At 44.8% G+C, this 16,108-nt stretch overlaps 1 protein-coding gene across 2 annotated transcripts in view; it reads right to left on the bottom strand.

The window, feature by feature from the left end:
* Pmm2 (phosphomannomutase 2) overlaps positions 1-16,108 on the bottom strand; it is a 30,037-nt gene that overhangs the window by 9,589 nt on the left and 4,340 nt on the right. For both annotated transcript variants that reach the window (XM_051181395.1, XM_051181394.1), the window contains exons 3-7: positions 14,936-15,012; positions 14,131-14,222; positions 11,341-11,440; positions 11,181-11,256; positions 8,058-8,173 (exon numbers count right to left, since the gene is read on the bottom strand). In XM_051181395.1, the coding sequence (XP_051037352.1) occupies positions 8,058-8,173; positions 11,181-11,256; positions 11,341-11,440; positions 14,131-14,222; positions 14,936-15,012 (461 nt within the window). The remainder of the gene's footprint in view (positions 1-8,057; positions 8,174-11,180; positions 11,257-11,340; positions 11,441-14,130; positions 14,223-14,935; positions 15,013-16,108) is intronic.

Here is a 16,108-nt window from a genome sequence, read left to right as displayed (position 1 = left end):
GGGAACTGAGTTTGATTGTGTGGTGTATATATGTATACATGCTCCTATGTGTATCCATGCATATGTAGGGCACAGGTTGCTCTCTATCTCATTTATTGAGATAGAATATTCATTGAACCTGAACCTTATTGATTTGGCTGGACCATTAGGCCAGGGAGTCCTAGGATCCACTTGCCTCTGCCTCCCAGTGCTGGGATTATAAGCATACATCACTGTGCCTGGCTTTTTATACAAGTTCTGGGGATCTGAAAAGGTCTCTCACTTGTGTGGCAAGTACATGACCATGAGCTGTCATCCTAGCTTTGGCTTTAATTATCATCACCATCATCATTTTGAGAGAGTTAGGCTACATAGCCCAGGCTGGCCTCAAATTTAAGATCCTTGGCTTTGGCCTCCTTTGGCTGGGATTACAGGCACAGGGCACCACCACTGATTTTAATGAAATTTAAATGCCCCCTCCCCAGTGACTACCTGAGAGCAGATGGGAAGAAAGAAGGCAGGGTGGGGCTACAAAGTAGGCAGCAGTCTGAGGGAGCCCTGCAGCAGGCAGAGATGGAGGGGTTGGCCCAGGGATTTCACAAGTCACAAAGAAGATGGGACTCTAAGCACAGGATCTCTCTGGACAGCGGACCACAGGCACTTGGGAGCTGCTTTTGCCATAAAGCTTCCACTTCAGACCACAGGGGACTAAACCAGGATGAAGCCTTCATATCCTGCCTCAGTCCTAACTATCTGAATGTTGGTCACCAAACTATCTCACACCTTTCAAAATTAAGTAAGAGTCACTGTCCTAACCCTGCAGTCACCTTGGATTCCAGGAGCAGCAAACTTCCCAGGCAGAACCATCCCAGAGGCTGTGCCTGAGCATTCCTCCTGAGGACCAGTTTGCCCCTACCTGACAGAACTGAACAGGCTGGGTCATACCTTCCTTACTTTTGCAGACCTTCTCCCCATCTGTCCTTTAAGCCTAAATTCACATCAGCTGCCTAGAGGTAGACTTTTGCCATAAAACTGGTTAAAAATGGGTGGGGGCAGAGGGAACAATTAGGAGGCTCTTGACAGAAGCCACTACCTTATAAGAGAAACTCCAGAATCAAAAGGCTTACACTGGCTACCTCTGCCACTGACCCACATGGTCTCCATGGTCCTGCTTTGTTGGGTCAGGGATCGGCACCTGTGAATTCTGACTGTGAGCTGTTTGAGGAACTCTATTCTTCATGTCAGGTGTGAAAAATCAAAACTAGGCCACCTTTAATCCCAGCACTTGGGGATCTTCATGAATTGGAGGCCATCCTGGTCTACAGAGTGAGACCCTGTCTCAAAAACAAAGCCCAGGATATACAGAGCATGGAACAGTGGGTATGAGGTCATCAGGAGCAGAACCAGGTCCGAGGCTGCCCCCTAGAATCAAGTGGGGCTTGGAACTAGAGAGTATACACACTGGATATGCATATGTTCCTAATTCTGCTAGGACAGGGGTCAGCCACCCCAAGCTCCCAGAATAAAAACTATCCCCAAAGAAGGAAGGATATGCCTGGGAATGGGCCACCCTATCCCCAAGGCATCTGGAAGTTAACCTGCTAATATTTAAATCCTTAAAAGGCCCATGGTCTGAGGATGGAAAGGGAGGCTGGGACTGATGAACATTGGTGACCCTCCATGTGGGGACAATGCCAATATAGTCTGCAGCCTATGAGCCTCCTTTTAGAAGAAGGGTCCAGAGCTGCTGCATGGCTAGTGTGTACCTGCTACGTGGACAGCCACACACAGCACAACTGATTCTGTGTAACTTCAGCCTACACTCTCATTGCATGGACTACATGATAAATTTCATTACCTGCTTTTAGATGAGGTGAGTGCAGAGGTGAAAGGGATTGCTTTCAAATGGAGTGGCACTGCCTGGAGGTCAGGAATGTGACAATAAAAACAGCAACAAATCCCCCCCCCCCCAAGACCAATAACAAATATGCCTGCCCACCAGGATGGGGTGGCAGTGGTGGCTCATGCCTTTAATCCCAGTACTTGGGAGGCAGAGGCAGGTGGATCTCTGAGTTTGAGGCCAGCCTGATCTACAGAGGGTTCCAGGACAGCCAGGGCTACACAGAGAAACCCTGTTTCAAAAATAAAATAAATTAACCAACCAATCCAGCAAACAAAATAAAAGGCCTGTGGCAGGCAGAACCCAGGCCTAGAGTTCTGAGGTTTTGAATGTACATTTAAAGGTTAGTCCCAGTTCTCCCAATCTAGAATTAGTATATGGGGTGCAACATGGGCTGGGCTGCAGACCCTGAAGTGAAGGTCAGGTCTGTGGATGGCTTGAAACGTGACCATCTAGCCAGTGGAGCAGGAGACACAGATTCTGTGACCCCAAGAAGTCAAGTGCATACCAGAGGTCAAAGCTGTACCTCCCTGAACCATAGCCCAGACAGTTGGGAAGGATGTTTACATCCTGAAGAACTAGCCTCAAGACCAGTAGGCCAAGCATTCTGGTGTTCAGGAAGGCAGGGAGGCAGGAAGGGGCCCAGGAAATGCCTGAAGCCAGTCTGAGATCCTCTAACCTGGTTAAAAATCCAGTTAGTTCAGGACTATGGAGAGAATGTATTCATCCAGGGTTCCCCTTGGTAAAGGACTCCCAAAAGAACTGGGTGGGAAGAGCATATTGTATGCTATCATTAGCCCTTGAGGGCATGACTCAGTCCAGGATGACAAAGGCCAAGCTGTCATCCAAAGCATGGCTGAGGACAGTAAGATGTGAGTCCAGAAGGTGCCAGTGGCTAGGTAACCCCTCTCTTGGGTTTTCTGCAGCCCTGGCCCCTCAATTTCAGTCACAGCTAACCCTTTCTGCAACATTCTTAACAAAGCTAGGGGCAGAGTTGGGCTGTGAGCAGGCTCTGCAAAAAAGATGCACTCCCTGGGGCTTGAGAGGGCTTAGCAGTTAAAAACACTGGATTTTCTTCTCAGGGACCCACGTTTGACTCCCAGCATCCATATGGTAGCTCATAGTCACCTGTGAAACCAGTTCCAGGGGACCTGACACCCTCTTATGACCTCCACAGGCAACAGACACAAGTGTTACACAGATTTAACATGCTGGACATAAGAATGAACCTGCTGCTGTCTGTAATCAACCCCCAACCTGTTCCCCTCTCAGCATTTCACACTCCTGAAATCTGGGGAGACTCATCTGCCTTGAAAATCAGCTCAGGGTGGTCGGGGTGGGGTGGGGGGAGGATGGTGGTAAGCCAGCCAGACTGGAAATGGCCCCACCACTTGCCACAGCAGTGAGACTGGTAAGACTGTCTCTCTGAGAACCTCAATGGGCATGAAGTTCCCCTTCTAAAGGAGCCATATAAAGATGAAACAAGGCCCTGGGAGGTCTCAGGGACTGATTACCCAAAGGAGTCTAGGGTTAAAAATTTTTTTAAATATGTATTGGTGTTTTGCCTGCATATTGAATCTTTCAGACTCCTTTATATACTTATGAGCTGATATGGAGAGAGACTACTTTTCCACCATTAGCAAAAAAACCAGCACAATATTCTACTGTTCTGTTCTTTACAAAAAAAGGAAAAAAAAAAAAAAAAAAAAGAAATTCCACAGATGGTTGCATCTCAGAGGGGTTTAGCTTCCACAGTGAATGGAAGTGCCAGTCCAGTGCCCTGTCCCACATCCTGCTTGCTCACACAGACTCACAGCTACATTACTCAGAGCAGGAACCCACAGGCAAATGCATGGGTGGCTAATGTTCCTTGCTGTCAGAATGTTTGCAAATGCCTTCAACCAGAGTGCTGCCCACAAGAAGCAGCCTGTGAGGTACAGCCCTCTGGCCTGAGGAGCTGAGTGACTAGGGATTTGTCTGGTGCCCCTGGGGAGCCACTGAAATCAGGGGCGTGAGTTTATTCAGCCTGACTGAAGAACCTTTAGGGAAGGGTAGAAACTTACTTTTTCATTTTGTTCTCACAGAGTCCACCTATGTGTCACAGCAGATCCTGATGGCAGAGGCTGAGCAGCTGCAGTGGGGAAGCTACAGGGCAATTCTACCCCTTTGGGAGGGAAGTGGCTTTTCATTGACAGAGCTCAGCCAGAAACCAGCAAAACCATGGGAGAAAAGCTTCCTGGTTTGTGTGTGTTTGTGTGTGTGTGTGTGTGTGTGTGTGTGTGTGTGTGTGTGTGTGTATGTATGTATGTATGTATGTATGTGTGTGTGTGTGTGTGATAAGGAATTTGAAACAGGGTCCCACGATGTAACTCAGGTTGACTTTAAACAAGTAATCCTCCTATCTCTGCCTCTCAAATATTGGGATTATAGGAACATACCACCATATCTGGTTTTATTTAAAATAACAAAAAACTGTGAATGAAGGTATGGGACTGCAACAGTTAAACATAGCAGCAAGCCCTTTGGCTTCCAACAGCCACATTCTATTTTGCAAAGTCATAGCAAGGCTTCTGGATGGTGCTCCCATACCACATGGGTCGGGTTGGGGTTATTACCACAGAGAAATCTGTTATGGGAACATTTTGGAGGATAAAGCTGCTTTGCTTCAGACCTAGCTGGCTTGGAGCAAAGTCACAGTTGCCTTGGACTAGGACTATTACCTGGTCAGATGGCTCTGATATCTTGAAAAACTTCAGGTGTTTAAGCAGGCACAGACATTCATCTGGAGGCTGATCCCCAGCAACTCATGACGTCCAATTCAGATAACCAGTCCCCCAAAGAAGCAAACCCACACAGCTGTCCTACCTGATAAGACCTAAACAGCCAGGGCACTGTGACACTGAAACACCATCTGCCACTTGGAACGCCTTCGCAGTCTCTCTACCATCTTGCCTGCTGTGCCTGTACTGCAACATGCCTAATAAACTGCTCCTGCTCTCTCCTTGGTGAATTTACTCATGGCTCATGTATCACTAGCCTAGCATGCTGTCCTGGCCCAGCATGTAATAGTGGGCCTTAATAGATTTTTTCCCCTTCTGTAAGAAATGGGACCTAGGATGCTGGAAGTACAGCTCAGTAGAGTGCTTGTTTACCTGACATGTTCAAAACCCTGAGTGTGATCCCTAGCATTGCATAAACTGGTTGTACTGGTGGAGCCTCAGCATTTAAGATTTAGAAGCAGGAGGATCAGAAGTTCAAGGTCATCTTTAGCTACACAAGGTGTTTGAGCTCAGCTTGGGCTGGACACCTGTCTCAAAAACAATGAAAAAGCACATTAACAAATAAAAACAAATGGCACCAGCCCAGGCTCAGTGACACAGGCCTATAACTCAGCTACTTTAGAGGGTAAGGCAGGATGACTATAGTGCAAGGCCAACTTGGACTTAAGAGTGAATTCAAGGCCAGAATGGTAACTTTGGTAGAGTTCCTGCCTAGCATGTATGAGGCCTGAGTTTAATTTCCATACTGAAAAGGGGGTGAGGGACATCAAGATAATCTTTAGATCTAGAACATAACTTCATTAGCGTAATTTTAAAGAAGATTCAAGTCTGATACGACTCTTTCAAGTGTTTAGTGTCCCATGAAATCAACAAAGGGATTTAGGATAAGGGAAGGCTAAAGATTCAAAATAAATAAATAAATAAATAAACAAACAAAAATCCCAAATGGACAGTTAGCACCTTTAATCCCAGCACTTGGAAGGCAGAGCAGGAGGATCTCTGAGTTCAAGGACAGCCTGGTTTACAAAGTGAGTTCCAGGACAGTCAAGGCTACACAGAGAAAACCTGTCTCAAAAACAGCCAGAAATGGTGGCTCACCCCTGTAATCTCAGCGCTAGAAGCTGAGGCAGGTTGATTACCATGAGTTAGAAAACAGCTTTGGCCACTGGGTGAGAGAAAATAAAAAGTACAGAAACAAAAAAGATAAACTAAGGCTAGCACCTGTGCTGTCTCCTCTTGAGCTTGCCCTCACTGAAGACAGTCTATGGTACTACAATGCACGCTCATCTAAAAAGCAGGCCTATTCCCAGGACCAGCTTTAATTCTTTTGGATCTATATTCAGCAGTGTGGTTCCTAGGTCATATGAGGTTCTATTTTTAGCTTTTTTTTTTTTTTTTTTTTTTTTACAGTCGTCCATATTGGCTGCACCATCTACTGTTTTGAGGTAAAGGGTCATTCATTTCTACCTTCTTTTGTGTGTGTGTGTGTGTGTCTATTAGTAATGGCCAGTCTAGGTGGCTCTCACTATGGTCTGAATTTGCAGTCTTTCTATCTATGATTATAGATGCTGACCCCCCACATGCCCAGAAGTCCACTGTGTATCTTCCTTGGTGCAATGTGCCTTCAAACATGTTAAATCAGTTTTTTTAAAAAATTATTTTCTATGTATGGGTGATTTGACTGCAGGCATGTTTGTGTACCAGTGTGTGCCTGGTACCACAGAGGCCAGACAGAACAGGATGCTGGGAATTGAATCTGTGTCCTCTGGAAAAGCAGCCAGTGTTCTTAGGCACTAAGCCATTTTCAGCCCATTAAATCAGGTTCTTTCTTTGCTGCTGAGCTGCTGGAGTGTGTGACATATTTTGGATAGACAGATATATAGTTTGTGAGTATTCCCTCACAATTCATAGGCTGCCTTTTTTTTTTTTTTTTTTTTTTTTTTTTTTGGTTTTGTTTTTAGAGACAGGGTCTCTATGTATCCCTGCCTGGCCTGGAACTCACTGTGTAGACCAGATTTTCCCAGAGCAAGCAGATCCACCTACCTCTACCTCCCAAGTGCTGGGTTGAAAGTGTGTGCCACCACCCCCAAGCCACAGGCTGCCTTTTCCTGTTGTGGTTTCCTTGCCATGCGGCAGCAGTGTTTTTGTCTGGTCCAGGCCTGCTTGTTTACTTAGCTACCTGTGCCCCTGCTTTCAGGTCAGCCTAAGACAGTATCCAGAGGCTGCTTCCTGTGTCTCTAGGAGTCTGCAATGTCAGGCTCACAGATAAACATCCAAACACAGTGAAGGCACCGTCCATTGTTCACAGAGGCAATACTTGTAGTGGCTGAGATAGGATTCAGTCTCCCAGTGGATGGATAAGGTAAACAGCATACCCATATGATACAGCCTTAACAAAGAAAATGATGCTTTTCTTTTCTTGCTGTGTAATATAATAGCCCTAGATGGCTGTCCTGGAACTCACAGAGATCCACCTGTCTCTGCCTCCAGAGTACTGGGAGGTGTGCGCCACCACTGCCTGGCAATAAAGGAAATTCTTATTGCTGTTTGTAAGGATGAACCTGGAGGATGTCACACTAAGTGAAATAATCCATTGTCACCAGGGACCCTACTGGAGGTAGACCTCTGACAGGACAGATCTTGACAGAGCAGCTATCAAAGAGACCAGAGCTCCATAGCTACAGCATTTATGATACCTAATGGGTTCAGAATGACCCTCACCTGAACCAGTATCCCTACAACAGGTGATATGCGTAGCACAGGTGGGAAGCATATGGGCATAATGAGAGATGCAAGCCCAAGCATAGGCAATGAGTAGCTGGTACTGAGGCTGCTCTTAGGACTTGGTGGGTGGCAGTACGCACCAGTCCAGGAAGAGCCTCACATTGCTGCCAAAGTGTCTCTGGGGAAATGGCTTCATTGTGCCCCTCTCCGGCACTAGCCTCTTCCTGTGTGACACCTTAGGCATATCTTCACTCCAATTATCCCTGACTAATTCTGAGTATCAGACTCAGGTAATTTCCCCATCTCACATTTGTTACCCTAGCATGCAATTTTACAATGAACATGGTATCTCGAGTAGAACAGGATAATAAAGCAACAATGGCAAAGGCTTTGTTTACTTTTTTTTTTTTCCTACAGAGTCTCATTGTGGCTGGACTTGAACTCACAGAGACCTACCTGCTTCGGCTTCTGGAGTGCTAGCATTGAAATACAGAGGGTTTGATGACAGGTGATCTGAGTGGTACCTGGAGTGGGTAGTACTCAATTCAAGAGGCAGAGCCTCGGAGCTCTAAGGAGAAGGAGGCTAGAAGGGCCAGCAGGTAGAGTGTAAGATAGCAAAACAGCCTGCTGTAGCTTTCCCTGTCCAAGCTCAGACTGCAGACTTTCCTACTTACCGGCATAGTCTTGTCTCCAAAGAAATAAATGGTTTTGTAACCATCATTTTCTAGGTGTTTCAGGCAATACCGCTTGTCCCATCCATCAGGAAAGACGTCAAAGCTGATTTGGCCACCTGCAGGATGGGGAGGGGTACACACCAAGGTGGTGAACTGTTAAAACAAAGCTAAGAAGTGCTGGGGGCCCAATTGTTAGAGGGCTTGCCTAGCAGGCCTGGAGCTGAGTACCACTCCAGCATGGCTTTGGTGAGAGGAGGGGGTGGGTAACACCTTTTGGAAATTAATGAAGCTTATTTATTTAGTGCTGCTGGTTTTCCCATAATTATTTCACCTGGGTCTAAGTGATCGTCTCTTTTAATGCTTCTTCAAGGAAGAAACTTAAAGTTTAAATGCAGCAGGCTTATGTAAAAACCTAGTTAGGGCTTTCCTTATCCGAGTGGGCCTGTCTGGCATTTTAACATTAGGCATGCAAATGTTATCCTAACATTCAGAAAGCTGAGACAGGATGATTATGGTGAGTTCAGAGGTCAGTCTGGGCTTCATGTGAATTCCAGGCAAGCTTGGGCTACAGAATGAAAACCTTTCAAAAAAACCTAGCTAAACCAAACCACTATTAGGGGAAAAGCAGGCTCTATGAGCTGATCCTGCAGGCAACAGGTTCACAAAAGATAGCTTATAGGTAGGTACCTCCTAAAGTTATTCATTCATTTATATGGGTGTTTTGCCTGCATGCATGTCTGGGTATCACATGCATGCTTCGTTCCTGAGGAAGCTTTGTCAGAAGCCCTGGGACTGGAGTTACAGATCATTGTGAGCTGTCACATTGATGCTATGAATTGATCTCGTTTCTTCTGGAAGAGCGGCCATTGCTCTTAACTGCTGAGCTAGCTCTCTAGCCAATATGTGGGTACTTTTCATAGCAGCAAAAAAAAAAAAAAAAAAAAAAAAAAAAAAAACAAACAAACCAACCAACCAAACAAAAACTCCAAAACATTTTCAGAGCTATTAGAAAGGCATTCATTCACTTAACAGTTCAGAAATGGTTCAGAAATAATTTAAAATATGTCTGCTTGTGTCTGACACATGGTTCCTTTGCAAGGCCAATTTCCCTACAACCTGTGCAAAGCTGGAGGACTTTAAGTCAAGACTGGTAGTGTTGCCAGGAGGAATGAACATGTTTGGAGCATTTAATGGGTAAGGATACATGAGTCAGCTCAGTGGGTAAAGGTGATTGCTGCTACGTCTGCCAATCTGAACTCAATTCCCTGGGACTGACGAAGTAGAAGGAGAGAACCAACTCCTCAACAGCTGTCCTCTGACCTGCACACATGTGCTGTGACCTGTGTGCCCCAATAAACCAAACGTATAATAAAACTTAATAGGTACATGCTACCAACTTCAGGCAGAACTCTGTACCAGACACTACTGGCTCAGTGGCAGTCAGCACAGGCTTTGTGAGTTTCAACAACTCTCTGTTGCTTTCTGAGCCTGATCCTTGCTCTGTACAAGACACCCACTAATTTCTGTGGTTCCACGATGGTGACACTCTGCACGATTTCAAGATATCTTAGTCTCCTTCATCTGAGAGGCTCACAATCCACTTTCCTAGAGTTTAGCAAGGCTTCTCTTCCATTCAAAGATGTGAAACTTTTACTGTTCACACAGTGAGTCACAGCTCTTCTGTGTAAGAGAGAAGAGTAGGCAGGAAAAGTCCTGTTGGGTGCAGAGGTAGAACCAGAACCAACAGCATGGAACCACTTCCTGGTTTGGGGGGTGTCCTGCTGTGGCTGCCTGTCTACTGTCTATAGGCTTTGTGTGTAACTGTGGCAGAAGAGTAGAATGTTGAAAATCTACATCAGGATTAACATGTTTGCTGGGCAATTGTGGCACACACTTTTAACCCCAGTACTGGAGAGGTAGGCAGATCTCTGAATTTGAGGTCAGTCTGGTCTATAGAGCAAGTTCAAGACAGACAGCTACACAGAGAAACCCTGTCTGGGGTGGATAGAGGAGCATGTTGGGGCTGGAGAGATGGCTTAAGAGTTAAAAGCATTGGCTACTCTTGTAGAGGTTTGGGCCTCATCACCCATATGATGGTTCACATTGTCTGTAGCTCCAGTTCCAGAGTATCCCACATCTTCTGGCCTCTTTGGATACTGCTCATACATACATATAGGCAAAACATTCACACATATAAATAAAATCTTGAGAGGGATGGATGGAGGGAGGGAAGAAGTGAGGGAGACAGACAGACAGATTAACAAGTAAAAGAAGCCAGTTTGCAGAGGAAGACTGGAAGCTCTTTCTTACACTGCACAATCTTACAGAGCATAATCAAACTAAAGTCCACAGTATACAAAAAGAGGGAGGGGGGCTATAAAAGACCATCCACTGCCTGGATGGATGCTTTTGGGGCCCCACCAGCCACTTCCACTCTTGGAGGGTTCTTTGCCCTTTCTTAGTAACCTATTTCTACTACATCTAATTTAGAAAGCACAACTTTCCCTCCATCACTCCTCCTGGTGGCCACTGGGATTTTCAACTGACTTACACTGTTTTTCTCTTAAACTAATATAGTTATCCTCAGGATCTGTTTCTAAGTTGTTTTGTTGTTATTTGTTTTTGTTTTTTGGCTTTCTGAGGCAGGGTTTCTCCACGTAGCTTTAGAGGCTGTCCTGGAACTCACTCTATACACTAGGCTCACTTCAAATTCACAGAGATCTGCTTGCCTCTGCCTCCAGAGTGCTGGGATTAAAGGTGATGTGGCACCACCACTTGCCTCTAGGTTCTTTTCTTTTTTAAAGATTTATTTATTTATTATGTATACAGTGTTCTGTCTGCGTGTATGCCTGCACACCAGAAGAGCGCATCAGATATGGTTATAGATGGTTGTGAGCCACCATGTGGGTGCTGGGAATTGAAGCCAGGATCTCTGGAAGAGCAGTCAGTGCTCTTAACCTCTGAGCCACCTCTCCAGCCCTCTAGGTTCTTTTCTTACTGAGACTAAGAACTTTATAAGGGAACCATGGTTTCCTCAATAACAACTGCCCTACCCAACACAGCACATTCGGCCCACCACATGCTCTAGGAACAGAGGAACCAAAGCCTGGGTATGCACTATACCTATGGAGAATGTGAGGCCTTTCCCTGCAAACTCCTTCTTCAGGTCTGCCACGAATTTTTGTCGTATATTTTCTTTCTGAGAGAAACAAAAAGATACAATTGTGCATTGCATCACAGAGTAGAACTTTTAGTTGTTGCCCAAGTATGTCGGAGAACTCACTTTATCAAGTTCATAGAACTCAATTCGTTCTTCTTGGCTGCAGCTTCTTCCAATAGGGGACACATTCAACATGCCATTTCGGAATTCGATGAAAGTTCCCCTGGGGGAAAAAAAAGCCCCAAAATATAAAATACCTTATTTACTTGGGCAATATTATGTTCTAGACAGCAGGAGTATGCAACCCAGGTTTCTCATGGAAGCTTTGAGCCACATACTATATTAGATTCAAAATGTGGCTAATCCATATTGAACTGGATAGAGACTTAGCATAGAAAAGGAATGGAAGCATCATTCATAGCTCTTTTCTTTATGTGTGTGTAGGTATGTGTGCACGTAAATGTGTGTGAATGCCTAAGTAGTAGCCAGAGGTGTCTTTATTGACTCAACCTTATGTATTTATTTATTTATTTATTTTTGAGACAGGGTCTCTTACTGAGTCTGAAGCTCACCAATTCAGCTGCAATGTCTGATCATCAAGCCCAGGAATCTACCCATTTCTACCTCCTTAGCACTGGGACTGTAAGCATGTACTACTGGGAAGTTTGCTGGGGAGCAAACTCAGGTACTCAGGCTTAAGCAGAGAGAACTCTACTGGCTGACCTATCTTCCCAGCCCTATTTCTTTTTTGAACCAAGTAAACAGAGATGTTGCAAGGAAACAAAACTAAAAGGTAGGAATATCCCATACCCCACTTTTTGAGACAGGGACTTACATAGTTCAGGCTGTCCTTGAACTCACCATGTAGCTGATACATGACTTAGAACATCTGGTCCTCCTGCCTCCATCTCACAAGTTTTAGGATTGCAGGCTTGAGGTGCTATGTTTCACTAGTCATATTTTACATAGACTATTGATAAAATGATGTTTTGGATATACTGCATTAAATGGGGTATGTTATTAAGACAATTACCCTGTAGCTCTTTTTTTTTTTTTTTTTTTTTTTTTTTAACTGCAACTGATTAGGAACATCTCATAGCAATAAAGGGCCGGGAACAGATCCCAGCATAAGGGCACTTGCTCCTGCAGAAGTCTCACATCTATTTGTGAGGCATCTTTTACTAGTCAGTTCTTGAACAGATTGATGTCATTAAAGGAGGACACAGGTTCTGAGACTGTGGTTCATGGGGACTCACTAATGACTCAGAAAACTATTCAGAGGCAGACTGCTCACTCAGGCTTAATGTGATCACAGAAAATGAAGCAGACCAGTGATTCCAGCAAAGATGGATTAAAAACCTTAAACCATGATTTTAGTTTTACACTCAGAATATGTATTTAAAGTTTTGTTTTGCTTTTTGAAATAGTGTTTCTCTGTGTAACAGTGTCCTGGCTGTCCTGGAACTCACTCTGTAGACTGAGCTGGTCTCAACTCACAGAGATCCACCTGCCTCTGCCTCCCGAGTGCTGGGATTAAAGGTCAGCACCACCATGCCCAGCTTAAAAACATTTTTTAAAATAAATTTTGTGAGGGGCAGGTTAGATAGGTATGTGTGTATGTCAGAGGACAACTTGTGGGAGTCATGTCTCTTTTTCTTTCCACTATATAGGTTCAGGGCATGGGGTACTCTGCTCTATTACTCTGCTTTAGTTCCTTGAGACAAAAGTCTCCCCATGAGCCTGGCCAGATGGTGGGGCAGCAGTCCCAGTGGTCCTGTCTGTCCCCCACAGTGCTCAGATTATAGGTGTACATGTGACCACAGTTAACTTCTTACTGGGGATGTGAACTCGGATCTTCATGTTTACGCAGCAAGCACTCTTCCTCACTGAGCCTACAACCCTCTAACCCCTGTAGTGTGGATTTTCTTCAAGCACTGCAGGACAAACACACTTGGTTTTGTATGACAACTAACTTGGAGGTCCCCTTACACTTTCAGATTGTGGACTTCTGATGCTTTGCAAGATTATGTGTGCTCCTGTGTGTGTGCGCACATGTGTCCTATGTATATTTGTAATATATGTGTGCACATTGTATACTGTTAGTGGTTGACACTGTTGTTATCACTGTTCTTCAGCTTATCTTCTGAAACAGTCTTTCCTTGAATCCAGACTTCATTTCCTGACTAGACTCCCAGGATACTCTGTCTCCACTTTCTCATGGCTAAGAGTTTCAGACTCCATGACCATCCTCAGTTTTTATGAGAGTGCTAGGGATATGAACTTTGGCCCTCATGATGGTGTGACAGGTACTTTAGCTATAGCAATCTCCTGAGACCCCCCCCCCTTTTTTTGAGATAAGGTCTCACTCTGTAGCCCAGATGGATGAGGAACTCACTATGAAGTCTAAAACAACATAGCAATTCTCCTGCCTCCGCTTCCTATATATTGGCTAACAGCTGTGACTCATCACACCTGCCCCTACCTCATTTTGTTGAAAACAGGGTCTGTGTAGTTCTAGCTGTTCTGAAACACACCTGCCTCTGCCCGAATGCTGGGGTTAAAGGCATGTGCCGCTATACCTGGCCTGTCTCTCCAAAAACCTTTTTTGAAAAGAATCTAGTTATAACTTCCAGGTTGACCCTGAACTTGTGATCCTCCCTCTAGTACTGGGGTTACAGACAAATGCTATTTTATAGGATTTTCTCTCATGTCAGTCCTGAGCCTACACAGGTTTCAGAGTTTGTATAACACTCCATCACAGGGATAGCCATTTTTTACAACCATTTTCATGTGGTTGGCTATATAGCCTATTTCCAAGTAGTTGTACTAAGTGCTGGCTGTAAGCATGAATCCCCCCAAAGAGTCCACAGCTCCATATTTTAGAAGCACCTCCTTTGTTCAGAGTGAACCCACCTTTTCTTAGGAAGTTTAATTTTTGCAATGTAGCTCAGACAGTAGTTGATCAGGTCTTGGATCACTGCCTCCCCCAAATGACCTTGAATACTCTATGTAAACAAAGCATAAGTTCTTTGATATAATAGAAAGTACTTTCAAAACATGGCAAACCCAGATCTTCCAACAATACTGCTAGAAGCCCCAGGCTGACCCAGCAGGGACAGTGACGGATTCTGCTGTCCTTCCGCCTCTTTCTCCTTTCTGTTGGTGGAAAACAACAGGCAAATCACCAACACCTAAGTCAGAGGCTTCATTACTCAGGGATTCACGCTCACCTCCTCTCACACTTCCCAGAATGGCCAGACAGCTTACCACAATTACTCTTAGTATTAACTATAGCTTCTCTTCCACGGCCCCTGGGTAAATGGCCTGCTCTAGCTTTGCAATAGAAACATTGGACTCAAGCAGTTTTAAAAGGCTATTATAAAGACACAGTCACTATCTGGAACAAGCAACAGCTGTGTGGGGCAAAATTCAAACTTAACAAAGAACACAGTGTGAAGATTCATTCTCCCCTCCCCGAGCTCCCGTGCCCGGAGACATTCAATCATTATCACATGTAATGTATTGTTTTGTGCCCCCCTTTTCTTTACTGTTTTTATAAATTTTGAGGCAGTGTCTCATTAAGCTGCCCAAATTGGTCTTGAATTTACTTGGTAGCCTAGGCAACCCCTGAATTTTTGACCTTCCAGCCCCAGCCTTGCTGGCTTACATATGGCATATCAGTAGTAAAACAAAACAGGCTGTATTCTTAAGAACTTACCTGCTTACACAAAAACTTCCCATCTTTGTATGCCACCAAGCCATTCTCTGGAAACACATAATCGTATTTCTCAACCACTACAACCAAAACAAGATAAAAGTGAGGATGCATTAAACAGAAACCAGCCTTTTTTCTTTCTTCCTCAGCACTTACCCCCAAAGACCCCAGTAAGAACCCAAGAGCTGTGCCAGCCCTTCCAATCAAGAGGCCGGGGACTTAGACAGCAGCTTTGATAATAAGTCTAAGGGATGACAAGTGAGCTGTAAACAGACCCTGCCTCCAGCCTGCCAGTGTGCAAGTAAGATGCTGGCCCATCCCTGCTCCCAATTCTGTAGTGAACCAGCAGGAAAAAAGGGACAAAGAGGATCGCCACACTCTGCTCTCAGGCTTTCCAGATCAGGTTTGCTAGGCTGAAGTTGTGTGTATGTATGTGTTTGGGCATGTACATGCCATGGTGTGTATGTAGGTCAGAAGACAATTTGTGAGATTGCTTCTCACCTTCTATGTGGGTTCAGTACTAGACTTGGGTTGACAAGTGACTCCAGTGAATAATCTCCCCAACCCCAAAATGATTTTTTTAATAAAAAATTTAAAAAATATGATTCTTACACTCATTTAGACTTAAAGAGTAGCATATAACCTACAAAAGGTCTGCCTGCCTCTGCTTTCAAAGTACTGGGACTGAAGGCATATGTTCCTATGTCCACCTCTTCGTTTCTGAGACAGGACCACATAGCCCAGGCTGGCCTTGAACTCATTATATAGTCCAGCATGACCCCAAATTAAATCACAGCAAGTCTCCTCAGTGCTTAGAGTACAGGTATGTCCACCACACCTGCTGATGCTGATGCAAGGTAAGCTCTTAGCTGCCTTCTAGTATTAGTGACTAGTCTCTCAAACACCTAGCTCTGCCACAGTGATACAAAACCACTCAGACCATGCTGTAAATACACTCTGGAGGCAGGAATGGTGATCACCCATGTGATAGGATTTCCTGGGCTAAATGTTGCTGATAGCATTTCTAAAGAGAACACCTCTGAGGATGATGAAATGGGTCATGTCCTATAGACTGCAGAGCTATCCCCAGTATCTGATCTGAACTTGCACATTCAGATAAGACATGCTAAGTTCCCATCCATGGGAACATGATCCCCAGGACACACCAGGCAATGT

The sequence above is a fragment of the Phodopus roborovskii genome, unplaced genomic scaffold (genome assembly GCF_943737965.1).
Source record: "Phodopus roborovskii unplaced genomic scaffold, PHOROB, whole genome shotgun sequence".
Taxonomy (NCBI): Eukaryota; Metazoa; Chordata; class Mammalia; order Rodentia; family Cricetidae; genus Phodopus; species Phodopus roborovskii.
Note: the sequence above shows the minus strand (reverse complement) of the source record. Positions and strands in the feature narration are given on the sequence as shown.